This window comes from Equus przewalskii, chromosome 6 (assembly GCF_037783145.1).
Source record: "Equus przewalskii isolate Varuska chromosome 6, EquPr2, whole genome shotgun sequence".
In the NCBI taxonomy this organism is placed as follows: domain Eukaryota; kingdom Metazoa; phylum Chordata; class Mammalia; order Perissodactyla; family Equidae; genus Equus; species Equus przewalskii.
In genome coordinates, this window is record NC_091836.1 from 12,666,451 (window position 1) to 12,693,878 (window position 27,428).

At 36.4% G+C, this 27,428-nt stretch overlaps 1 protein-coding gene across 12 annotated transcripts in view; it reads left to right on the forward strand.

Annotated features, from left to right (window-relative positions):
* The window catches only part of YAP1 (Yes1 associated transcriptional regulator), a 110,227-nt gene that overhangs the window by 78,447 nt on the left and 4,352 nt on the right, over nucleotides 1-27,428 (forward strand). For 3 of the 12 annotated variants that reach the window (XM_070624800.1, XM_070624801.1, XM_070624809.1), the window contains 4 exons: nucleotides 9,706-9,899; nucleotides 12,304-12,351; nucleotides 22,671-22,801; nucleotides 26,426-26,538. In XM_070624800.1, coding sequence (XP_070480901.1) covers nucleotides 9,706-9,899; nucleotides 12,304-12,351; nucleotides 22,671-22,801; nucleotides 26,426-26,538 — 486 coding nt within the window. The remainder of the gene's footprint in view (nucleotides 1-9,705; nucleotides 9,900-12,303; nucleotides 12,352-22,670; nucleotides 22,802-26,425; nucleotides 26,539-27,428) is intronic. The other 9 variants (XM_070624803.1, XM_070624804.1, XM_070624810.1 and 6 more) reach the window with 3 other exon arrangements.

Sequence of the window (27,428 nt, forward strand, 5' to 3'; positions counted from 1 at the left end):
TGCTAAAGCCCCTAATGTCAAACACACACAGAAAAACATAATTAGTTTTTAAAATAAAACTATGTTCACGTTATAACTGCTTATGTCAACTCTACATTAATAGCAAGAATCTTAGAAAATGTGCTAGAGAAGAGAGCCATTTGGTGATGCCACTTTTTGTGCCAACCCAGAGATTCGGACACAAGAAACAGAAAAAGAGATTATAGACTTCCTGAGGGAAAACTCAAATATGTAGGTTTCTGATAAAATAAACCAGAATGATGTTTGGAAGAAGAGAGTAGTTCATATTCTTTGTTTTGTTTTATACTCATTTTGCTCTGCTACTCTTGTTGCTGAAGTCATTTTAGAACTCATTCTGGACTTGCTTCAACTTGGAGATTCTCCTTTGCATTACTAATAGCATCCTACTTAGTTGGGATAGAAACTATTTCAGTATTTATTTACTCAACTATTTGAGTGCCAGTTATGTACCAGGCACTATGCTAGCCTTGTTTTTGGGGGGGGGGGGTGTTACAGCCTGCTAAACAAATAAATACTACAAAATGTGTTAAGTACAATGAAGGATAATAAATAAGGTGCTATGAAGGGAAATAATGTGGAGTGGAGGGAACCTGCTTGAGCATGGGTTTTCAGGGAAGGCTTTTGTGGAGAGGAACATTAAAGGATGAGAAAATGCCAGACAAGCTCAAGACTATATAAAAAGACCAGTTTTTGTGCTTACCAATAAAAAAAACTAAGGTATATATTCTTCTAAATTATAAATTCCACTAGTGAAAGAGCATTCATAGTAGTAATAAATTACATGTAATTAGAAATAAAGCTATTATTAATGTAACTGCTTATACATTAATCTAATATGAATTCAGAGTGGCAGGTATATTTTAAAATGTAATTCCCCCTCCCTTTAGACTAATAGTCTCATTATCTGAACTTTTCTCTCCAAGCTAGACTTTAAACTTTATTTTCACAATAGAGGGAAAAAACAATTATACTCTGGGGACAGAGAAAGCTGAAAGCTAGTTAGAATACTTTCTCCCTTCTCCTCCTCACCTCATTTAGCAACCCTTGTGTTCTGCCCCAAACTACTTAATGAAGTGATGAGAAGAGAATGTTCTGTTGAATTTTTTTTTAAGTTCCATCCATAATTGTATTGTTTGAAAAGTACCATTATAAAGAATTTTCATGCCTGTCTTTTGATAGAAGGTTGAAGGAAGAAGAAATCGATTTGACCTAAATAATGATGTTTCTTACTGATATTTTTGATCAGTTTAAAAATTTAAATACTTTAACCCAGTTTTGGAGCCTGGAGATGGTGCTTGGGAAAGAAGAGCAAAGTGTGGGAGGGAGAAATTAGTTTTCTAGTAACAAGACCTAGAGTAGTCTTAGACTAGGTGAACTGTTAGCACATAGTATGAAGCAAAACCACACGATACCACTTTATTCCAAGTAGGATGGCTAAAATCAAAGACAATAACAAATGTAGACCAGAATGGAGAAATTGGAACTCTCATATATTGCTGATGGGGTTGAAAAATGATGCAGCCACTTTCAAAAATAGTTTGTCAGTTCCTCAGAAAGTTAAACATAGGGGCCAGCCGGTGGTGTAGCAGTTAAGTTCCCATGCTCCAGTTCGTCAACCCAGGGTTTGTAGGTTCGAATCCTGGGTGTCAACCTACACACCGTTCATCAAGCCATGTTGTGGTGGCATCCCACATACAAAATAGAGGAAGATTGGCACAGATGTTAGCTCAGGGACAGTCTTCCTCAACAACAACAACAAATAAAAAAATAAACTTAAAGAAAATTTAAACACAGAATTACCATATGACCCAGCAATTCCATTCCTAGATATATGTGCCCCAAAATTGAAACTATATATCCACACAAAAACCTGTGCATGAATGTTCATAGCAGCATTATTCATAATAGCCAAAAAGTGAAAATAACACAGATGTACATGAGTTGATGAATGGACTAACAGGATGTAGTATACAATGGAGTATTATTTGGCATTAAAAAGGAATGAAATGCTGATATGTACTACAACATGAATGAATCTTGGAAAACAATCCAGTCACAGAAGGCCACATAAAGTTTGATTCCATTTATACGACATGTCCAGAGTGGGCAAATTCATAGAGACAGAAAGTAGATTACTGGGTGCCAGGGACTGGAGGAGGGGTGATAGGAAGTATACTGCTAAAGATACAGGGGTTTCTTTTGGGGATGATTAAAATGTTCTGGAAATTAGATAATGGTAATGGTTATACGATTCTATGAATAAATAAAAACTGTTAAAAGGGTGAACTTATGATGTGTAAAATATCTCAGTAAAATTTTTTTTTAAATCATTCCTAGACATGGCATTGTCATTTAGGTATTTAGCTTAATTAAATGTTGGGAAACATTTTGTATATTGATAATAAAGAGATATATTCAATCATTGGGACCCTGGCCTTTTGCTCCTTTTATAAGAGACAAATTTTCATTGTGAATCAAGTAGTAATTATTGCTGAAAAACCATCATTTTATATTTAAATACATAGATTATGTCGATTAGTAGCAACTTTTTGTAGATGATTCAGTCCCCTAGCTTGTGTAGTAACCAATTAGCTAGCAGTGGGTGTGTTGTTTTGTCTTTACTGTTTCAAGACTGACAGATGGCATGTTACTTTGTGTTTTTAGGAAAGCTTGCATTTTCTTTTTTAAATGTCTGCTATTTTACAGTCTTGTGTACCCTTCTAGATATGGGAAAAAGCTAAAATTTGTCCCTAAATGTATGAAGAAATTAATATAGCCGTGCTAATATGTAAACATGCAGTGTCTGAGACCTGATAAAATACTAGACAAAGTAATGTAAGAAATGTTTTCTTATGTTGTGGGATATTTGATGTAAATTAATGTTTAAAAAGTTCAAAAATTGTTTCTAATTTTAAATTACACTTAATGAGGTTATTAGAATCGAATTTATTATCCCCAAATTTATGGTTGATTACCAGATTTGTAATACTCTGTAGCATTCCAAGGTTGAGGTTACAGATTATGTAAATCTAAAAATTGTCTGAAGTTTGAAAATTCAGATGTTTGGAATGAAATTTGGGGAGAGACCCATGGTGATGACCTCCTTTCTTTTTGAGAAGGTGGTCTCTTGTTTTTCGGTAATTGCTGATTCGATGGTTCACCACCATGAAGCTGTCAGGACTAATTTGTTAAGTAAAACTTGAAACAGTTACTATTTCATAGTCCAAGCAGCACAGACTATGAATTTTAAAATATAGCATGTAGTTTTTAAAGTTCTGTCATATTTTAGGGGCTCTTTTTTCCTCTTTACCTTTTAGAAATTTTATTAAAACTGGGAACATTAGGATTTCAGTACTGTAGTTGATCATGAGGAGTGGAAGTTGGTAATGCTGTTCTCTTCTTTTCTGGCTACTCTGCCCCCTTTCCCCAGGAAACAAAGCCTGTTTTGTTTCTTGCCTGCTTGTGAGGTCTCTGCTGCACCCCATGTGGGCGCACTGCTCTGTACTTTGCTGAAATGCTTGAGATACTCAGAAGGTAAAGAACAGGAGGCTGCTTCTGGAGAGGAATAAATCCCTGCTTCAGTAGATAAACAAGGTTGTTTGAATCAGTCGTTTAAGGGAGGTCTTTATATGGAAACTTTGTAGCACTGCTTGTATCCATAGGTAACAGCATTTAAGTAAACACAACTGATAGTGCTCATCATTATCAGCCAAAGAGACTATTTCTGTTGCATATTTTGTGCAAATTTCTGTTTAATTCTGCAGAGCTGTTCTTCCTCCATCTTTTGATATCCTATTTTTTCCCTTTCTGTGGTTTTGAATAGTCAGATAAGCTTAGATTTGAAAAAGACCTTACCAACCAATTCATTCAGAATGCCGTGAGCAATGGTGCCTGTCATTGATGATTACTGCTTGTAGTATCTGATTCTGGGAAACTAGTGGAAGGCGGAGGATATTTACCTCTTTATTTTTGTGAAATTTTATTATTGTCTAATTAGTTTTTCCAAGGAATATGTATTACCTTATATTAACTTATTAAATGTTATAACTTATTAAATGCTATATTACTTAATAAAAATGCAGTGTAGAAAGCTCAAAAGCTTTCCTCATGTTTCTTAATATATGGAATATTTAGCAGTGAATAGCGCTATAATCTCTTTTGAAATCAGTCATGTTTTATAACTCCAACACTCCTCAACTTACTAATGAGCTATTGGTTTTTTAAAATCAATTTATTTAATTGCTTGAGATTGAAAACATTTTATTCCTAATAGTTGTTTGCTCTAGGCCTCAGTTTATGAGGTGTTCACTGTATATGATGGATTCTCTGATCAGTCCCCCAATTCACATTTAACTCATATTATCGAACCTGACATAGGAAAATGTGTAAAAACATTTCTGGGGAAATATGTTGAGTGTCCTACTGGAATGCTAGGAACATGTTTCACCGAAAAAGAAGGATCCCTAAGAGGCTTGAGCTAAGACTCAATCTCCACCACTCATTTTTTTCCATTTAGATCATTTAGGAAAGATAAATATGCTTACCTTTGTGAATCTAGAATACTTAGAAACAATGAGTGGCCTGGTAAAGTGGGAGCAGAGGGAGGGAAATACAGGAATACAAGCCAGGATGATTATCTTTAGGAGTGGTAATCTTAAAGTTTAGAAAAGACTGTTTTAGAGAAGGGAGGAGAGTAACATTTATGGAGCATCTACTGGTTTTCCAGGACGATAGTAGATGTTTACATACATTACTTAATCCCCACAACGACTCCAAAACGGGGATGTTATGTCCCCAGGTATAGTTGAGGAAATTGAGGATTAGATGAATGACTAAATTGGTTTGCCCAGCTCTAATTGTGATTCGTATAATTCTAAAGGCCATGTTTTTTCTGTCATCCTGTGATGCCTGTCAATTGTACATCGAATGTTACTTTTACATTAGTAACAGTAGATGTAAGCAATTGTATTAAACGAGGTTGTTGATTGGTGCCTAACAAATCTTAGCTCTCAAAAATTTTTACTTTTTTTCTACCCATTCTCCAATAAAACTTTATAAACTATATACCATAATTAGGAAAGTTTTAGCCATTTATTCTTTGTAAAGACATTTCATAAATATGATTTTTCCGTATAAGAGATTAGTAAGGCTTACAACAATATGCAGTAGTGAGTCATGTTTTGACATGCCTTCTGTGCCAGACAAAATATTAAAAAGAGATAACCAAAAAGACATAACCAGGGTCATAAATTTGAAAAAAATAATCTCTGTGGGTCAGAAAATAAAATCACACAAAGCAGTGAGCAAGGGCAAGGCTAGAGGCCTGCTGAGTTTTGGGGCTGTTCAGCTCCTGAGGATATCAAGAGCTCAAAGTGTTAAGAACACAAACAGGCTTAACAGAGAAGGCCGGGCACACAGCCGGCTGGCCCTGGCTCTGCTACCTACAAAAGCAAGGACTGACCACACGTCAGGTCACAAATTTCAAGAATCTATGCAGACCACCTTCTTTTGACCACAATACAATTATATTAGAACCCAATAATAAAAAGTTAGCTTTATGGGCCAGCCCGGTGGCACAGTGGTTAAGTGCGCGCGTTCAACCACCAGTTCAGATCCCAGCTGCGGACATGGCACCACTTGACAAGCCATGCTGTGGTAGGCGTCCCACATAAAAGTAGAGGAAGATGGACACAGATGTTAGCTCAGGGCCAGTCTTCCTCAGCAAAAAGAGGAGGATTGGCAGTAGATGTTAGCTCAGGGCTGATCTTCCTCAAAAAAAAAAAAAAAAGCTTTAAAAAAATATGGTTTGCCTACCAGCTATTAAAACATATTATAAAAGTTGTAATTAAAACTGTGGTACGTAGTATAAGAGTACTTAATGAACAGAATAGAAAATCCAGAAACAAAATAACAAAATATGGAAATTTAGTCTATGATAAAGGTGATTTGGGGAAGGATACACTCTACATGAGCAGTGTTGAGACTAATGGATAGTCATGAAGAAAGATAAAATAGATCATGCCATATACCAGGATAAATTCCAAATGGATTAGATTGAATTGCCAAATAAATATATGAAGTAGAACCATATAGTCATTGCATTAAAAAATTGATGAGTTCCTCTGTCAACTGTGAGTAGGGAACATATAGCTAAAATTTCAAAAAAGATTGATAAATTTGACTTAAAAAATAAACTAGGGGCTGGCCCGGTGGCGCAGTGGGTAAGTTCGCACTTTCCACTTCTCCACTGCCTGGGGTTCACTGATTTCGGATTCCTGGTGCAGACATGGCACTGCTTGGCATGCCATGCTGTGGTAGGCGTCCCACATATAAAGTGGAGGAAGATGGGCACAGGTGTTAGCTTAGGGCCAGGCTTCCTCAGCAAAAAGAGGAGGACTGGCAGTAGTTAGCTCAGGGCTAATCTTCCTCAAAAAGAAATAAAATAAAGATAAACTAAAAAGACAGATGGTAAACTGAAGGAAATTATTTGTAACATATTTGACAAAAGTTTCCTATCCTTAGTATATAAAAATTGTCTAAAATAGAGAAAGACCAATAATGCTATAGGCAGCTATAGGAACACGGTTGACATAAAAAAAATGCAAATGGCCCTTTAAAATATGGAAATTGATCAAACTCTTTTAACAAGGCAAAACAAATAACATCCACTGAGAAATGATTCCTTATCTTTCAGATTGGCACAAATCCCAAAGTTTCACAAGGCTGTGAGGGGAAAAAAAGAACTTTCCTACCTTACTAGTAGAGATACAACAAAGTACAATCCCTGTGTATGTAGGGAGGTCGGGAGATTTAGCAATGTTACGTATGTCTTTAACTGTTAATTTAGCAGTCTCTCCTGTCTAGGACTCTACCCCAAAGATACAGTAACAGAAATACAAAATAATGTATTTGTGAGCTTATTCTGTACAGCACTCTTTAGTACTGGTGAAAACCCAATAGGAAACTGGTTGAATAGAATGCTAATTAGCAAAAACACCCTAAAAAGAAAATGGAGAAAAATTTCTATATACTGCTTTGATGTGATCTCAAGGATATGTTGTTAAGTACAAAAAAAGTCACAGTGGAGTAAAGTATGCTACCTATTTTTAAGAAGTCTCTGTTTGCTTAAATTTTTTAAAATAGAATAAACAAAAAACTGGTCTGGTAACAGTTACCTGTTACCTATTGGGGCTGGGGTGATGGTGGGAGGGAAGTAAAACAATTCTCTAAAATTCAAAATCAGAATGTCACAAATGAATCTGTGTATTGAGTTGTTGGCCAAATTACACACAAATTATTTCAGGTGACTTAACCACAGTGATTTGACTATGTACATCTAATGAAATATCTTAAGGACAAAAAATGACATAGAATTTACAAACTTTTTAATAATCATTTTGTTGATTATAACTTCAGTAATGTTATTTTGAAACAATGCCTATGTATAGAAGGATAATACAATTAATGTTATTAGAACCAAGTTTTTCAGCATAAAAGAGAAAATAGCTATGGGATCAGAGAATCGAAGTAAAAACTCTGAATGATACATATTGAAATTATTTATGGGTGAAATGCTGTAGTGTTTGCTTGAAAATAATTGAGGAAAAAGTGAGTGAGGATAAAGGTAAAACAAAATTGGCTGTGGTTTGATTACTGGGAAGCTGGGTGATGAGTATGTGAGGATTCATAGTCTGTATTATTTTTTCTACTTCTCTATGTGTTTATGGAAATTATTTAAAAATTTTAAGACATATGTTTAGAAGCTTAAAAATGTGCTCCTAAATAACTCATGAGCTAAATGGAAATCACAATAGAAATTAGAAATATTTGGGATAGAACAATCATGAAGTATACTAATTCAAAATTTATGACGTACAGGAAAAGCAGTACTTAAAAGTAAATTTACTGACTTAAATGCTCCAAGAAAAGATTTAAACTAAATAAATTCAACTTAATTTAGAAAAGGCAATACAGAAAAACTGGAGGGAAAAAGTTGGAACAAAAAAATAGAAATAAGTTGATAATGCCATCACCTTATATTAAGAGTAGCTCTTGCAGGTTGAATTGAACTAAGGCATTCAGAGAGAGGTTGGTCTGTAATTTTCTCTTTTTCTAATATTTTTGGTTCTGTGTCGATGTTATGCTCACGGAAGAGCTGGGCAGTCTAACGGGAAATTGGTAAGATTTCTATATTGCCATATCTAAAATAGTTAAATTTCTGCCTGAGCGAATACTCACTTAGAAATGTTTCACTGTTACTTCAGCACAAACTTTGTGCCGGATGCTGTGAGGGCATCTGAGGATATATACATAATTAGAATACTGTCCCACTCCCATGCTCCTAGAGTCTAGAAGATACAAATTTGTAAATATAAAATTATAATTGGGTGAGAAATGTCAGTAGACAAAATGGGAAAGTACCTCGAGGCAGTGCCCTGAGGGAAGACAATTCTTAATGTACATGATGGACTCTAGGAAGAGGCTGGGGAGGTTTGCTCAAGTAGTCTCCAAGAAGAGTTGGCATTTACCAAGCGGCCTCTGTGGGACAACCGAGGAAAATCACCACAGGGAGTTCCCTATGTGGCTGGGAGGCCAATAAGTCACAAGAGCTTTCAGTGTATGTTATTTCAGATTTTGACAGTGAAGTTCATGAGAGAGATTGGTCTGTAATTTTCCTTTCTTTTAATGTCCTTGAAGGTATCAGGCTATGCTGGCTTCATAAAAGTGTTGTGAAGTATTCGTTCTTTGCTGTTCTCTGGAAGAGGGTGTATAAGCTTGGTATTATTTCTTCCTTGAATGTTATGAAGCCATTTGGGCCTAAGGTTTTCTCGTTTTAAACATTTTAGTAGAAACAGTGACCCGAAATTTCACCTTAAAAAGTTGAATATGTGTCTGAAAAGGTGATATATCATTCTTATTAACATTTTCGCATCATAAAACTTCCATTTGCTCACTGAGGTTACCACAGTCCACAGTTTGATCAATGTTGCATTATTGACAGAAATTCAGTAGTGTAAGAATCTAGTCCGTTTCTAGTTGTCAAAAGGTATGCTATAGGGTCACCTGAAAAAATGACTACCTGAGCTGTATGGGGGCACAGCAGTGTTGAATGAGACAAATCTCTGCCATCCATATACTTGTAAATCAGCATGCATCAGATCATTTTAATCTACTTAAGTATGTATTTATATTTTGTAATAGGCAATGCAGTTATATCACTCAAATTTCAAAAGGTACAAAAAAATGTCTCTTCAACTCAGTCCTGTAGTCACCAGTTTCCAAGCTCCAGAGCCAAAAGATGTTAGTTACTTCTTGGCTGTCTTTCAATTCATATTCTCTGGATATGCATGCAATATATATTTCACTCTTCTTCATTTTTTCTTTTTGACACTTTCTGTTCTGCACTTTGCTTTTAACTTAATATGTCTTAGACTGTTCCATGGCATTGCATAGTCGAGCCACCTCTTGTTTCTTTTCTCTTATGGCTGCCTTGTCATCTTGTAATGACGAATATGACAAAACGATAATAAATTAATGTAATCATTGTACTATTGATGGATTTTTAGGTTATTTCCAGTCTTACTACAGAAAAGGCTATGTTGAATATCCCCAATTGCTTTTGAATAACTAAATCATCCTTTTCCTTTGCTAGTTTTTTAGGACAGATCTTTTATTTCATTTCAGCCATGAATCAGAGAATCAGTCAAAGTGCTCCAGTGAAACAGCCACCACCCCTGGCTCCCCAGAGCCCACAGGGAGGAGTCATGGGTAGTGGCAGCTCCAACCAGCAGCAACAGATGCGGCTGCAGCAACTACAAATGGAGAAAGAGAGACTGCGACTGAAGCAGCAAGAACTGCTTCGGCAGGTGAGGCCACAGGTTAGAAACCAGCCTTCCGCTTTTTTGGGTTTGTTTTCCTACCTAAAGTTGGGCATATTTCATTTTAGTATTTATTTGTTACATAGGAATGTTGTTTCTTTAAAAGTAGAGTGACACAAAAATATTCTATCCAGCTCTGTCCTTGTCTTAGTTTCTTGACTGACCTTTGATCACGTGGACTGTAACTTGTAAACCCATATCACAAAGAGATGTTTTGGCCATGGTCATTGCAGTCAAGTGGAAACTGAAGGAAGCAAGGGTGCTTTCTGAAATCTACATGGAATTGTGGATTACTGTATTGCTGAGGATTTCACTAAGGGGGAAACTCTAAGACGTTACGTGGGGAAAAACATCTTTTACTTTAAATGAGTTATTTGGGGGAACACACCAATATGATATTTCTCAAATGACAAATAAGTTTCAGTATTGCTGAATCTAAGATGTTGTATTTAAACCGTAATACAAATTATGCTAAGGTTACAAGATCTCAGAGTGCTTTAAAATTACCTGCTTATGGATATGTTTTCATGTTGGGAAGGGTAGGACCTAACATCAGCGAGCTTGAAACCCTTTATGACCATTTTCATCAATTTTCTTTCAGAAAGTCCTATTCGTCTTTATGTTCCATAAGAATAGATAATCCCTTGTCTCAAAATCAATTTTTACTTTATCTTGTTTCAGAATGGTAAAGTCTAAGTTAAGATTTTGGGAATATGATCTTATCAAAGCAGTATATTTTTAAATTCTTACATAAATTTTTTGAATAGATAATAAAAACATGGTGTGATTCTGAAAGTGTACAAAAGGTGAAAGTACAGTGAAAATAAAATCTCCTTTTCCATTTCCCTGGTTCTCTTCTCTGGGTGTAAATAACTCAGTTTCTTGTAAAATTTTTTTTTCAGAGACCTTCTGTCTGTTTACAAACATGAAATACATGTATCTGTACTATTTTTTTCCCCACGTAAATCATAGCATACTAAGGGTAGACATTAAAAAGTCATTATACTCTACATTTCTGTTACCGGGATGTAAGCATTTGAACAAGGTACTTCTTTTTTTTTTAATGAGGACTACATTTTAAAAGTGTCACTTGAGTGTTGATGGAAATACATGAACTTGATAGGATCACTGAACTCTGATTGGGGATTTGAAGAACTGGTACCTGAGGAATTAAACTAAGCCATGGAATTCTAGACAGACTCACCTTTAAACTGTTTGTGCTGTCAGTAATCTATCAGAGTGATTCTAATGTGGTTGGTACCAGAAGTGAGCCCTGATAGGAGTAAGAGAATTTGTGCCAGCATATGACGTCAGGAAGTGGTTTTGAAACAACTATTTCTTCATCTGCCATTAAGAAGGTGGAGAGAAGGAACATCTTAACAGAGTTTACTGTATCTCTAACTGACTTTCTAACAAATTACTATAAAGGAAAGATATTTTTCATTTAAATTGCGTAGTATCAGAACAAGGTAGCACCATCAAGAATATAATTATGTAGCTATTAGAAGAAATAAAGCAATTTAAGAGAATGTTTTCCACAGCCTGTTTTCATTGCTTGCTTTTCATTTTGTTGTTGCTGAATGCTAGATGGTCTAAGTAAATACAAGTCTCAATTTCACATACGCATTGAAGACTATCAAAACCAAGAAACCTTATTAAAAGTTATTTAATTACTAATGTCAAAGTCTTGCTATTTGTAAGATAATTTTTAAAGTCTAGAAATGGGCCATTCGTCATTTTGTTGTATGCTATAGATCAGCCTGGTTTTATTTTTGGTGGGCAAAATGCTGCTACTTATAAAACTCTTCCTTCCAAAGAATTGTTCTAAATCTTATTCTCGCTCTTACTCTGGGTGATGGGTCCTGGACAGAATAGCTTCACTTCCTTTAAAGGTAATTCTTACTTTGTTTCTTCTTTACCTACTCTGTTGTCTTTTCTTATGTTGAAGTGACAGACCTGCCCTATTCTTATATGAATAGTCTATTTTTTAGGATTTATTTATTTTTTAGTAATCAGTATAAATTCAGTGTATCTTAAGTCTTTTGGCTTCCTGTGAACTTCCATTGATAGTTTCTCTTATCACTGAAACATCAAATTATACTTTTCTTGCTTCATCTAATTCTCAGAAGCAAAGAACCTACCTGGCCAGTATGAAATTTTATTTGAGTCCTGACACCTAACATCTTGCTGTCCTATCCTCAATGCTGTTCAACACTTCTGAGGTTTCAGTTTGTTATGTGGTGACTCCATTGGCTCCTGTCTTCCTCAGTCTGCTTCTGCTTCTTGGGCTAGCTTGGGAATTCTGTGCTATGGTGATATGTCTGGATACAATTTGTAAGTCAGCCTACACAGCCAAACTATGTGGCTCCAAGTAATTTTTATCCGTCTTATTTTTTACTCTTAGGCAATGCGGAATATCAATCCCAGCACAGCAAATTCTCCAAAATGTCAGGTAGGCTCTTGTCTGATATTTTAGCATTGAAAAAAAAAAGATAACTAAATTAGGAAAGAGAGAAACCTGTGCTCCAGGGGTCTGTCCTCACTGAAGATTAGCCCAGAGTGTAACTTTGAGCCATCTTTCCGCCAAGATACTTCAGTTAACATTGCTGTTCCCAGAAAGTCTACACTATCTGCTTCCTGCCTGCTCCTCCCAGAGAGCTTCTAGTATTCATTTTGATTTCATGGAGGTCTTTTTTTATTCCACATTTGAGATGTATTATGTCTCAATAGTACATCCTGTCAGCCTTGAGGTGTGCCTTTTATTTGCTTAGCTTAAAATAGTATTTATAATGATTTATAGGAATTAATAATTTGAAAAGTAACAAAGGTAGTGCAGATTATTTACTTGGGTAGGCTACTTTAGGAAATCTTATTGAGTCATAATGATACTATTAGGAAAAATTCTTTCTAGTGGACATTCCAAAGGAGAATATCAAAATTATCAGAAGAGAGAAGGATCTGCCTGGGTGGTGTTTTGGGTTTCTTTCTTGGCTTTTATCAACATTTCTCCCTGATGAACCCAAGGGAGCAGTGGTTGTGAAGGCATCTTTTTTAGATGGAAAGATTGTGGCCATTTTTCCTTCTAACACAGGCACTTATCTGACTTGTGGGAAGAATCTTATTTTTGAAGCCAAAGAGATTCTCTTTGTTCAGGGTTCACAAGATTTGAAAGAATTAGGAGCTAGGGGATCATTGTACTTTTCTCACGTAGTCAGAAGCAACGATGAAGCACCTCATATTCTACATAGCTCTTCTGCACTAGGCTAAGTAAGTGCATTGTGTTAGAATCAGCTGTAGAAGTGAGAGTTGGCAAAACTCCCCTCATTTTGGATATTGTTAACTTGTCCACTGGAGCACCATGCTGATCAAATCAGATAATAGTCCTCATTGAGACCAGTTAACTTTGTGAAAGGAAAAACTATTCTTTATCAATCTTATAAATGCCTCCATTAGTCAAGAGACCAGATAAGGGAATAACTCATGAAAGTCGTCTTTGCTAAAGAAGAGCAAGATATTATTGCAATGAGGCCCACTAATACCACATTTGACTGGGAAGAGCACAGTAGCATTGCATCTTTATAAAGTGAACACATTTTTTCCTTGCTTTTGGAAGGCTTTTATTCGTGATAAATGAAGTGGTAACTAATATAGGAGCAGAAATTAACTCAAACAAGGTTTGGATTCAAGCAAAAAGTCCTTCATGCCAAAAGTCTTTTGAAATTGTTTCTTCTTTTTCTACTGAGATCTTAAATCTGATAAATAAATGCTTCTAGGTCTTTATTTCATACTTGAGTGTAGGTGTAAATCGTTGCTGTTATTAAAATTATCGTTAGGAGTTCTTAGGTACTTTTTTTTAGCAGTTAAACTTTAGAAAGGTGAGGCTTATAAGTAATAAAAATTCTGTTAAATTTATATGCTATTAAAATTGCAGAGTTGATTCCTTAGATTTGTTTAAGCCAGAGAAAAAGACCTGAACGACAGGTTTTTTAAAATCAATTTTGTATATGCTAGAGAATAAGATATTGATTTGTTATATAAAGTTATAGTCGTCAATGTATTTATCTGGCACAACTGTGAAAATGTCAATAAATGTAAGAATTTCCAATATAGGGTTAAATTTGGAGTATCTCAAATACATGGAACCTGGTGGTATTTGTATGAAGCAAGCATTTCTGTTTTTGTCCTCCTACATATTTTCTAAATGACCCGAAGGTAGATGTCAGGAAAGATTTCACAAAGGAGGGTCATATCTTTTTTTTTTTTCAAGATTTTATTTTTTTCCTTTTTCTCCCCAAAGCCCCCCAGTACATAGTTGTATATTCTTCGTTGTGGGTCCTTCTAGTTGTGGCATGGGGGACGCTGCCTCAACATGGTTTGATGAGGAGTGCCATGTCCGTGCCCAGGATTCGAACCAATGAAACACTGGGCCGTCTGTAGCAGAGCACGCAAACTTAACCACTCAGCCACGGGGCTAGCCCCGGAGGGTCATATCTTAAGTGAAGATGGCTTTAAATATGGTTACCAGGATAATCAATAAAGCCAGAAAGAGCTTTCTAGTCTCAAAGAACAGAATGTATAAAGGAATAACGGAGAAAAAGGGACAGATCCATTCAATATTTGAGTGCCAGGCACTGTTATTCAAAGTTTGGGTTTTTTTTGTTTTTTTTGTTTTTTTTTTTTACTTTTCTAATAGAAATTAGTACAGGTGAGTTAATAAGCAACGTGAAATCATTGTCACTATTTGATAATTATATACATCGTATACTGTGGGATGTGGGAAGGTACCAAGCTTCAAAATGCTTACAAATTACTTGTTTCAAAAGCTGTCTTTAAGTACTTCCAAATAGGATTAACTAAACATGTCTGTATTGTGGGATTCTCTGGCCATGGAAAGTAATGTTAGTATGGGTGAGATTAATGCAAAATTCTGAAAAATTAAGCAACTTTAACGGCGGTAGTATATCTTCTTAGTTAAAGATGGAAATTATCACTGTAATTTGTTAGGGTTTGTTTGCAGAATTTTGGAAAAACTTGTCCTCGTAGAGCTTTAAATTTTTTATTTCATTTTGATTATTCACTATTTTTATGTTTCAAAGGCAGCTTCTCTTCTCAGAAAAAACTTTTTGAAACTGTAATCATCTTTGCTCTATGAGATTGAGCATGTAATGCTCAATTTTCTAGTTAGATCTCTTTCTAATACATCAATTGCTCCTTTGTAAATTGGAGACCTTTTGAGAGTGGTTAAGAATGCATCCCAGCTTCTGTTTCAAAATCTTTTGAAACACTTGGAGGAAAGATAGTACCACCTGAGTGTGAATATTTTTACCTTCTCTTGTGCTTAAGAATGTGGTTCTTATTACGTATGGTTCACTAATACCTATGAGATCAAATCTAAACTCTGCAGCCTGGCTCATGGTCTGTGGTCAGTAGCCTTCTCTCTCACCAATTCTGATCAAGCCAGTTACTCTTCCTTCAGCCAAGTGCACTCTTCTGTCTTATTGCCATGGTTCTGCTCATGAGCTTTTCCCTTTAGTGAATACCTGGCTTTCCCCCTTCCTTCTTACTGATTAAGATTCTCCATTTCTTCTAAGGGCTATGTCACAGCTCATCCTCAAGTGGCCTCATCAGAATTCTTGAAACTACCCAGAAAATAGAAACAAGACTGCTGTATATAGATATCTTAACTTTATTTCTGAGCAGATAATTGCTTTAATCTTCTTAGAAATTATAGCTATAAATATTTTGCAACTAATGAATATTGAGTAGTTGCCATTCCTTATGGGTAGTAATAAATATGCAACAGGTCAGTTGCTGGTTTAGTGAGTGATAAAATCCACAGTATTAATGTTGAGGATACTGTACTACATCATTAGCTCACAATGATGAAAAGGTTCTGATGTCCATAGTTTTAGTCAGATAGACCAAAATAATACCACTGTTCAGAGCCATGTGAAAACAATTGCCATCAATCTTTTTTTGCTTTTTTCTGAATTTAATAAAAGCAAAGAATTTGGCTTTTTTTCCTCCAAACTGTCTTTCCTGATAACAGACACTAGAAAAGCTGTTTCAGAATCCAGTTAATACTTTGTCCACGATTGTCTCTCTTCTTTTTGAGCCCTAATATTGGATAAGCCACAGATTCATTTAGGTGTTTTCCCATGAATATTCTATTCTTAATTAATGGCACAAACAGCAAAAAACAAAAAGCATTCTAAGTATTGGCTAAATGTTTTAATAACTTGAGACATAATGAAATATTCTGAGTATTTAAAGATGTGTAGAGAAATGAGGTATGGCAAGACCTATCTTGAACAGTTGGAAGAAATGGCTTTTTTCCCCCTATTTTTAGAATTGTTGACATAAACTGCTATTACTAAGACAAACTGTTTATAAAATGTATATTTTTAGAGTTATTCTCCATTTCTAAATTTGGATTTCTAGTTCACTAAACCAGCCTTCCTTAAATAAATTGATTACAGGGCAGGATGAGAGACCTCCACTTGTGTGCCATATATTATTTAAAATGGATATACTCTTACATAGCTTAGTATTTGCTAAAGACAAAATTGCTTTCAGAAAGTAAAATTGACATTGTATTTTATAGAATATTCTATAAATGGAATCGTAACTTTCATCTGGTATGATTATTTTGAGATTCATTCATATAGTATCTATAGTTCATTCCTTTTTATTGCTAATGAGTATTCCATTGTAGGGATGTACTACCATTGCTTAGTCGCCTCTTTATAGACACTTGTTTCTAAATTTTGACTTTGTGGAGATATATCCTTTCATTTCTCTTGGGTACCCTAAGAATTTAATAACCTAGAAATGCTATAAATGTTTCCAGACTGCTGACTACAACAGAGTTCCCTTTCTCCATATTTTTTTAAATGCTGTGCCAAAGCATTGATTGTATATGGGGCCAGAAAACTTTTAACTACCAGATACATATTATCTTAAAGTGTCTTTTACCCTATGAGAGATGATATGGCTATAAACGAGAGGGGGCAAATATAAAAAGAGCCAATAGCTTATATCTGGGTCCTAAGTCCATAAAAGTCCACTCTGTAAAGCAGGCAAATTCGTGTTTTCCTTTATAAACCATCCTGGAAAGTTTCCTCCAGACCAAGCTGGGACCATCAGTTTCACTTATAGTGCAGATAGCTGTGACTCCAAATGTGTCCCAGATTAGCTAAGATTTACAAGCTCAATGGGAAAAGCCACCACATTTTTATATTATTACAGAAGAATATGAGCTAAAAATACTTGCTTCATTTAGGAAAAGTCAAATACTCCAAAAGAACTTTTTGACCTTTGAAATACAGAAGCATGATTAAATTTTGGCTGAATTTTCTATAACTTGCTTACTTCTCCATTTTGGAAAGTCTGTCAAACTATTCTAACTACCTTTGGGAAAAGAGAAGCTTAACGAACTTGTATTTTTAGCTCATAATTCTAACTTTAGGCATTTGTTCAGGATAAAAAACTCCTTAGAGATAGACGTAACTTTCAACACAAAATGTTTCAACTGAAACATTGGACTCTTTTTGTAGACAGTCCAATTATGTCCCAAGGCTTATTTTTAAAACAGCTATGCTAGATTTACCCAATTACAAAATAATGTTCATATTCATCCAAAATGTGTTTTGATAAAATTACTTTATTGCAATAGAATAGGCTTATTCTACATGGATATACAGGCTTATTTTGATGTGCAGTATAATGGAGAGTTTATATGGAATATATTTTTTATTTAAAAATTCAGATTATGTAACTTCATTTCATACTTATCCATATTAAAATGATTATTTTTCTCTAACTACCAAAAGGTCTGTACAGCTCTGAAACAAGTTTTCAATATTTTACTTCTAAAATTCTTAATTTCACACAGTGTGTTGACTTTCACACTTACAATTCTTGACCAAGAATACGAGGAATTATAAAGCTTACTCACAATGAGAACCCATGACTTATATATTCCTCACTGGAAGCCGGCTAGCTTAGGGAAGAACTCTTTCCATTAGCTCTGACTCCATGTTCATTCTCCTTCAGATCTGATGAGGGTAAAGCATAGAGTAGGACACTTCCCCAAATTTTAATTTTCACTTTTAAGATCTGCCTTCTTAAAAGTATCTCAGGGGCCGGCCCCATGGCATGGTGGTGAAGTTCAATACACTCCACTCCAGCAGCACGGGTTCTTGGGTTCGGATCCCAGGCACTGGCCTATACCACTTATCAAGCCATGCTGTGTCAGCAACCCACATATAGAAAGTAAAGGAAGATTGGCACAGATGTTAGCTCAGGGCTAATCTTCCTCAGTAAAACACAAAAACAAAACTATCTCTGTGTGGGTGTGTGTGCGCGTGCGTGTATGTGTGTTTATGTGGGAAGGAGAAGTTACTGTTTTTATATTCAGTTGAACTCCAGAGTCATAGGTTATGAAAGGAGAAAAAAGATTGGCTTGTTTTCCTACGTAAATACATAGTTTCCCTCCCCCATTTTTGACAACTTCTTTAAAATAGCAACAAAAATTTTCATCTTCCTTATTGAACACAGTGAAATAAATTATATTCACAGCAGATAAAAATATTAACGTAAGAATTAATGACTTGGGGGCGGGGCCTGCCAAGTCAACTTTAATTACTTAAAGCAACTTTGTCTTTAGCAAATACTGAGCTATATAAGAATATCCATTTTTAGATAATATATGTGTAAGTTATTATACATCAATTGTGACTCAGTAAAGCTGTTAAAAAATTATCTAAGGCGTCTAATTAGCCATGTTCTTTTTGCTGCAACGGAAGTTTCAAAACTGAGCTGAATATTCATACCTTGAGTATGATTTCTATAATCTGTGTATGTTATTTGTATCATTAGCCTTATCACATTGTTTCGTTTTCATGCCAAATTCTTCTCTATTTGATTAATAATACTAACACCCTACCACCCCACCAGTAAATAGAGTGGCATTGTTTTCCTTGATCATTTCAGGTTCCATTTAGATGAATCCCTCAGTTAGTTATTCTTAGTTATGGCTCAAATATAGACTTGCTGAGAAGTGTGTTTCCATAGCCCTTTAGGGGACTGTACATCTTCTTAGGCAACTTGGAACAATTTGCTTTCTTATTCACATCTCTAATTTACCTTTCTTTGTAAATGTGGATAGTTAGTTCTGCAATGTCTGCCCACGGTAGAAGTTCAATTTTTAAAGGCAGCAAAAAGTAAAAATTTGACACTTTGAACAAGCAAAGTAGCAAAATTCAAAGTTAGCAGAAACATGGAGAGTCTGCACATGACAATTAGCTTTAACCTCATAAAACAATCTTGAAAAAGTGGGAACTGTATCAAAGAGAGTAAACAAAAAGTTGTAAAAACAATATGAAAGTTATTACGAATTTATTCAGTTATTTCAGAGTGATTTACTGGTTAGTGCCATGTCATGTACTTGCTTTATGCTACAAGGAGTTCAAAACTAGGTACACAGAAACATGAGGCATGCTACCTTTGATAGAAAGCAGATGAAGCTCTTTTCAAGATATTTGCAAACACTGCTCTATTTTGAAAGACCTACAGCTTCCTCACAGAACCCTAGGCATCAGCCTCATCCAGAGCCTATTTTATTCAGTTTAAAATTTATTGCTGTTTACATCCTCATATTTTAATAGCAACATAAATTCTTCAAAGTATTAGAAGTTATTGTTTTATGCTCTAAAACAGTCCATTCATTCATTCAATGTGCCCTTAAGGGACAGAGAAGAAATAAAGAAATAATTACAATATTATGTGTTAAGTGCTAAGATCCTGTTACATATGTATGTTTAGGGTGTTAAAGAATTATGTCTATCTGTCTAATCCAGTTTGAAGGTGGAGATGGGACCCATCATGCAGAATTACCTAGAGAAGGTAACTGAGTCTTAAATAATAAGAAAGAAAGTGTTCTAGTCAAGAAGAGCATATGGAAAAACATGACCAAGAGAGAATGTGTCATACTATGGACCTGCAGGGAGCACACCCTCATCATTTTAAAGTCACTTGTCACTTTGCAAGATGGGAATGGGAGAAATCAAAGATAGAGGATAGAGAGAAAACAAAATGGATCCCCAGAAGCTACTGGGAGAGTGAGTTAGCTTTAAACAGGAGGAGGGGCAAGAAAACCATTTTCTGAGACTGGAAGAAAAGTTATAAAGATGAGTATGAGTGAAGATAGCTTTGGGGGGAACAGGGAAGGGATGGCAGGAGGAGCCAGAAAACCATAAATTGTGCCTGATGGCCTCAATCTTCTTATTTAAATGGGAGAGAGATAGAAATGGACTTGACTGAATAGGGGTTTGAGGAGAGTGTGCCAGATTTGCAGTAGTGACCATGAGAGTGTGAGAGAAAACTGACCAAGGCCAAAACAAGAAATCAGTGAGTGGTACTAAGGGTCCAGCCAAGGCCAAAGACTATTACTTTATATGAACAGTCTGGACAGCTGTGTGATTTTTCTCTGGCATTTCTTATCAATCTCAGTATAAAAATGAAGCAAGCACATTTTTAATACTGATTCGGGTTTGGAATTTGCTGTGTTGAGATATGTGTATATCAGGAATGTGAAAAGTACTTGTGTATTTCAAATGACCAGCCATGAGTTGAAGCTTGTAAGGAAGGGGGAAAAAATAGGAAACCAAAAGGAAGCCAATAGACTGGAATAGTAGTAGAGGGAAGGAACTGGAGTCCCTGAGGTTGGAAGGCTGGTACAGTGTGAGTGAGGTCATGCAGGAACTGGGTGGAAAGAAAAAATATGGTCCCAGAAAGCAGAATGAGTGCATCCAAGATTTCTGGGGAGAAATTTCTAAGCCAGTTCCAGGGTATTACCGAGGGACTTAACGATTGAAATACAATGGTGAAGTGGTCAGTATCATTGTAATTTAGAGATCTAGGAATTTCAGTGACAGATTACCATATATAGTCATGCATTACAATATAGTTGTGCATCATTTAACCATGGGAATGCATTCTGAGAAATGCATTGTCAGGTGATTTCATTGTTGTGCAAACATCATAGAGTGTACTTACACAAATCTAGCCTACTCCACGCCTAGGCTATATGGTGCTAATCTTATGGGACCACCGTCATATATGCAATGTGCCGTTGACTGAGACGGCATTAGTGCAGGCACATGACTGTATAGGTTTTGTGCATGGATGTTGACAGTTCCAAAGTGATGGATATAGTTGCAATGAAGTGAAACACTGATTATTGTCCCAAACATGACTAAAGATTTTAGAAGTTGGTTTGGTTTTAAATAACAGGGTCTTGGCTGTGCAAGTGGGTGATTGAGGGAGGTGGAGATGAAGATCATTGGAATCCAGAAAGTCAAGGAGCTGTCATTTTGAGTGAATCATCCAACTAAAAATGTATAAATAACAAACATGTCTCACAACTACTATGATATTGACATCGTAATGAGCATAAATGGTATTTTAAGATATTTGCCACAGCTGCAACATGATATGAAAATGTCTCCTATTGTTGAAAAGTCAAAGGTATAGTAAATACTACTGTTGTTGCTTATATTTGTAATTGAAGAAAATGGTAAATTTCAGTTTGCAGTTAGTGGTATTTTTTTTCCTCCATCCAAGTTCAGAGACCCTCTCCATTCTGTCATGATCCTCAGGTTAAGAAACTCACGTTTAAAGGATGGTATATCCAGAAGGCATAAACTTGAATAAAAAGAAGTGATTTTTGAATGAGGAAGAATTTGTAGTATAGAAATGGTGATATAGAGCTCAGAGGATATCTCTCACTGCCTCTCGACCCAGTGATGACTGTGGGAGTGAGGGGACTGGGGACGGTGGGTGTGTGCCTCAGTGAGTAAGCTTGGCTCAGAAAGGCTGCAGCCAGGGCAGTGTCCTTTGTGATTAAAAGCCATAGTTCAAGTCAAACCAGAAAAGTTGAAGGAAAGGAAGCTGATGCTCTAGCAGCGATGATGTTTATGAGGCCTTGAGAGAGACAGTGGAAATTCTTAGAGAAGGGAACAATGAATGGATGAAAAGATGAGAAAAAGGATAGAGTAGTAATGAATGTGTTAGATTGGCCAGAGTGAGAAGACCTAGCCTTGAGGCTCTGGGGAAATATAAGGCTGAGGCCTCGAATGTTTGAAGCTTGTTGAGGCTGACCTTCTGGAACCATCAGGGTAGTAGTGGCCCATAGCTTTTGCTCAGGTTTCCAGAAAGAAATTGTTGGATGCCCCTGAAGGTAGTTCAAGATAGAAAAACTTGAAGTCAAAATGAAACACTTGATAGCAAAGTATAAAACAATGCATGGGGCAGTGGAGGGAATTGGTATCTTATGGTAAATCATCAAATGTTGTTCTTCCAACTTTGTTTTTATTACTGGTACTGAACACAAAAAATCATATGAAGGTTGGTGAGTAAAAATAAACTTTAAGAAGAATTCCTTTTTGGAAGACCAGACTTGCCATCCTGCCCCAAAGGGGGGGGTATCTGCCAGAGTAAGGAAAATAACAAAATGAAACTAGGTAGTAAAGTATATGTGTTTTTTGGAGTTCGTAAGACTAGATACACTTTCAATTTATATAATTTAATTTTCAGTCACTTGAAATGGATAGAAGAACTTGGTCTCTCTGGGAAACTTATTAACGTTAAAATATATGTTAATATTCAACTTTATGTGTACATGGTTACCCTAATGTGCGCTTTATTTCTTTAAACCTAACAATAAATTTGTTAGTAAATTCTGTGATTCTGTTTGTGTCTGTTTTCTAGGAATTAGCTCTCCGTAGCCAGTTACCAACACTGGAGCAGGATGGTGGGACTCAAAATCCAGTATCTTCTCCTGGGATGTCTCAGGAATTGAGAACAATGACGACCAATAGCTCAGATCCCTTTCTTAACAGGTTAGTTAGAGTTGGCTACTGGCCGATATCTGAAGAGGATCATAGCTTTAAGATTATTCTCCTTGGTACTTGTAATAAGCTGTTTGAACATCTGTGTGGGCCAAAAACCATAGCTGTAAATGAATCTCTCCATAAATGGCAAGTACAATAAAACTTGAGGATTAAAAGCAGGCTCCTGTGAGAGGAAGTGAGATGTTCAGACTTGTAGAGTGGGTACTTATTCAGTCACGTGTTTGCTTCTGCCTATACTGTTGACTAACAGTTAAAATTACAGGATCATGAAGGAACTTGTGAATGCCTTTCTATGAAAGCAAGTGAACTGCATCTTAAATCTACTTAGGGCTACATTGTAAGGATCATTGCAAGGAATTTTCCACGTGAGTGTTCAACCTGAGAGGTTTTACTGCAATAGCCCTGTAAGGCCTCATTTCTTAAGGGCTATAGTTTAAGGAGATAAAATCTATGGTTGTGCCGCTTTCAAAAAAAAATGTGTTAATGTTAAAAGGCAGTATTTGAAAATAACATAGCTTAAGGATGTTTTTTGGTGAGTTACCACAAATCTTGTATTTCAGGCAAATTACAAAAATGTGATTATATATAGCGCTATGTTGAAAACTGCAAGCTGAAACAGGTCATATTCTTTGTCTAGAAAGCCACTTAAAATTAAGATTTGACTACAATTCATTCTTCTAGGTTGTAAAATATTTATGGAATTTCAGTTTTAAAAATATGGAACAGGGCCAGCCCTGGTGGCCTAGTGGTTAGGTTCACCACCCTCCGCTTCGGCAGCCCAGGTTCAGTTCCTGGGCACAGTCCTACTCCACTCATCTGTCAGTGGCCATGCTGTGGTGGTGGCTCTCATATAAAAAGAGGAAGATTGGCAATAGATGTTAGCTCAGGGTGAATTTTCCTCAGCAAAAAAAATATATATATGGAACAAATACTTTCTGTTCTTTGTGCTTTTCATTTTTGTTTTTTAACCAATTTTAAACAATGCATTTTTAAAAATATTTAAAGATACTTGGTTTGGGAAAGCTATTATGCTGCCCTTTCACTTCTCACCAGTTGAATTGAAAACTTCATGATCCTAAGAAAAATGAAATATCTTATCCTACCAAAATATTTAGTACAATAGAATTTCCCATGGTTTGCGCAGTGTTAAGATTAGTGCTGGTGGCCTAATTGGTGGGTTTGGTTTGGAAAACCATCTAAAATGTATTTTGAGTTTGTATTTACTCTTCTGATACCTACAGTTTAAAGTTGTCCAAAAATTGAGTGTATTATACAAGATTATAGTTCTGAACTTAAACTGCGTTTAATTAGTAAAGGTCATAGCCACAGAACTTTTTTTTTTTTTCCACAAGGGAAATTTCAGATCAATATAATTCCAGTACCCATCTCATTGAAGGCCTCTACTGATCCAGGGATAAAATTAGACTATTTAGAAAAATGAGTGGACTGAATACCCTTCTTGATAGTCTTTGTGAAGATCTTTCTTAAAACTTTTGATGGGAGCTGGGCTACAGTTTGTTACTCTGTTTTCTGGTAACAGTCACAGAGTGGTAGATCCTCAGTGTTATCAGTCTAAGCGCAGAATTCTGTGTCCACTCTCTGTAATGCCCTCAGTGTCTAAAACACACATCTGACTATAACGTTTCTCTTTTCAAAAACTCTTTTGGTTTCCCCATTGCCTGTCATTCGATTCTTACATATTCCTTAAGCTCTAAACACTGTTCCCTAACTTGCCACAGAGTTGACTCTTAGTAGTGGTGTGACATCCCCTTTACCCCCCTTTCACCCTGAGATCCTTCAAAACTGGCTCTGATGTCCCCTCCGTGAAACCTTTCCCCTGTATTTTTCAAGCTCCCTCCTCTTTGTCCTGAAAGCACTTTGCTCACATAGCCCTTGTGTATGATTCATTCATGTATTTGTTCATCTCCCTCCCCGAAGTCGTGAGCCTCTCAAAAAGCATCAGTTGTAGGTTTTTCTTGTTGTTGTTAACGTTAACCTCTGTATCCTTAGAGCCTAGTCTAATGCCTATCACTTAGTAGCAGATGCTCAATGAATGTTATTGAACGAGTGGGGGCTGCAGGCGGTGGGGTTCTGCAGGGAGCAGTTCCTAATCAGGGAAATGGCCCTGTGAACTGTCCTCAGGAATGCCCATGTGCTTCCCCTGTGGCTTGGAAGGAACTCTGCACAACTGTGTAAATTCAGCTCTTCTGAAACAGAGTCTTGAGTGTCTGATATATGCCCTGTACTTAGCAGTGGGAATAGAGTGATGACTAGGCCCAGGCCCTTTTCCCAGATCAGGGCAGGCAAAATAAAAACAAACCACATCCTGAGGCTTTCTCCTGCAAGGCTGCATTGTATACAAATGGTCTCAGAGGCAGATTTGTCTTTTCTTGGATCTGCGTTAGGCTTTTGAATCTTGCCAAAATCTCGCAGAAGCGTTAGAGTAAACCAGTGGTTGCAATGTACAGAATGAGGGAGAAGAGGACAGCAAATGCATTGAGTAATTTAGGGCAGAAATTTGGGGGACTGAGCTTTCAACCTTGAGCAACTGTTAAAGCTTGTTTTTAAAGCTTAGTTGTTTTTTGTTTTTTAACTTTTGTGTAAGCTGAACAGCTGTTTAAATGTCCAAACTATGGGGAAGGTTGAAGTTCACATCCTGGTCAGAGACCATTAAGAATAAAACTGCCTTTATTTTACACTTTACCATAAGATTTTCTAGAATTAGTAGAACCCCAAATTTTACAGTCGGTGCCAGCTGGCGTCTACATGCTACTAACTTGGGAAAGTGTTCTACTTATGAAAGTAATGTTCTGAGGATATTTAGCATACTTGTATGTAAATCTGAGAAACTTTTTCTTTTAGCCTGAAGTAAAAATCTGTCTTGGCTTACATTTCTGTTTTTCTCAAGATATGTGCCTTGTAGTGTTTTTTTGTTGTTTTATTAATCTTTCCTTCAACTGGAACTCTAAGGACTCCTATTTATGCTGAGGTGTTTGGGGTTTTTCCCCTTCAACAGAAGCAAGATTGAGCTGGAGTTATCAGCAATGACTCATCTGTTTTGGCCTAGTCCAAAAAGGAATTCTGGTTCTTTATTTTGGGTTGATTTTTCCTTGGCTTAAACTCTCTGCATGAGAGCTGGGGATTTAACGTGAGTCTAGTGCAGACCTGTCTCACCGCCCACCTGGAGTTTGTGTTTTGACCCATGCCTGTTCTGCCACTGCTTGGAAGGTTGAGACCTTGAAATAAGTGAGCTTTGTGGATCCCCAGATGCAAATGGTATTACAGAGAGACTACCTGTACTGAGAATTTTCTGTCAGCTAGGAAAACTGAGTGTATCTTTTTTTCCCTTATTGCCACCAAGCGCAGAACCTTAGGAGAGATCTTGGCCCCTTAAAGCTGCCAGCTTCAATTAGGATTAACTTGTCTATTTCACTTCATAGCGTAAGGGCTGTGGATGGGGCCCCAAAGGAGAGTACTTGTTTCAGACATTGCAGGGCCGGAATTTTCACTAATCCTCTTTGAGAATCATGTTGGTACTCAGCAGGTGTTTATTTTTACTTTGAAATCATTTTAAAAATGTTTTCTGTCGGTCTTTAACTCTCATTCTTGTAGTGGCACCTACCACTCTCGAGATGAGAGTACAGACAGTGGACTAAGCATGAGCAGCTACAGTGTCCCTCGAACCCCAGATGACTTCTTGAACAGTGTTGATGAAATGGATACAGGTTGGTATTCTTTATTCTTCTTAGTAATCTGGCTTTCAGTCAGATAGATCATTTTATCACCAGGACTAATAAGCTGTTGAGAGCAAAGATTATTGAAAAGAAAACAAATTAAAATCCTGTAAACTTCAATTCATATCCAGTCTGCCTTTGTTTCTATATAGCAGTTTGTAATTTAAGTCTTTGGTTCCCAGTTTTTAAATGTCATGGATATCTTAGCTCTGTTTGAACAAAACTGATGACCTATTTTAGCATTTAAAATATTAATTGTCAAAGCAGTTGAGGACCCTATTAGAAGTCTCTCTTATTATAGATTTGTAGTCTTAATTCTTAATTTTTGGAGAGAGATTTCTATATGATTCATATCTCTGTTTCTGTGTGTGATGCAGTATCTGCTTCCCTCTTTTCTCTGAGGGTTTTTGGTCCAACTTAGGCATTATGGAGCTCTGGAAACCTGGTGGGAAAGGCTAGGTGGTGGGGCTCACCTACTTTATCATTAGAATAGATGCAAAGTTTTTGCAGGAGCTAAGAAATACCTACTTCGCAGGAATAATTAAAGAACCATTTCTCCTTTGGCTTACCTGGTGACCACTGACTGCCCTGGACTTGATAGCTGTCAGAGGGCATGCATGGGCAGGGAAATGGAGGAGTTCTCCAAACTAGCTAGTTCTTCAGCTGACACCCGTGAGAGTGTTTGGCAAGTCTTTTGTGCCTGTAATCATCCAGCTCATGGCTTTGATGCTTCCTAGAATCCACACCACCCTCTCCTCCCTGCTTATCTAAACCTTAAATTATCCTTAGGAGTCACTTCAAACCCATCTCATTCACAACATGTTTCCTTATTCCTCTGTCCTCCATTTCTCTCTTCTCCAAACTTAAATGTTGATACTAGT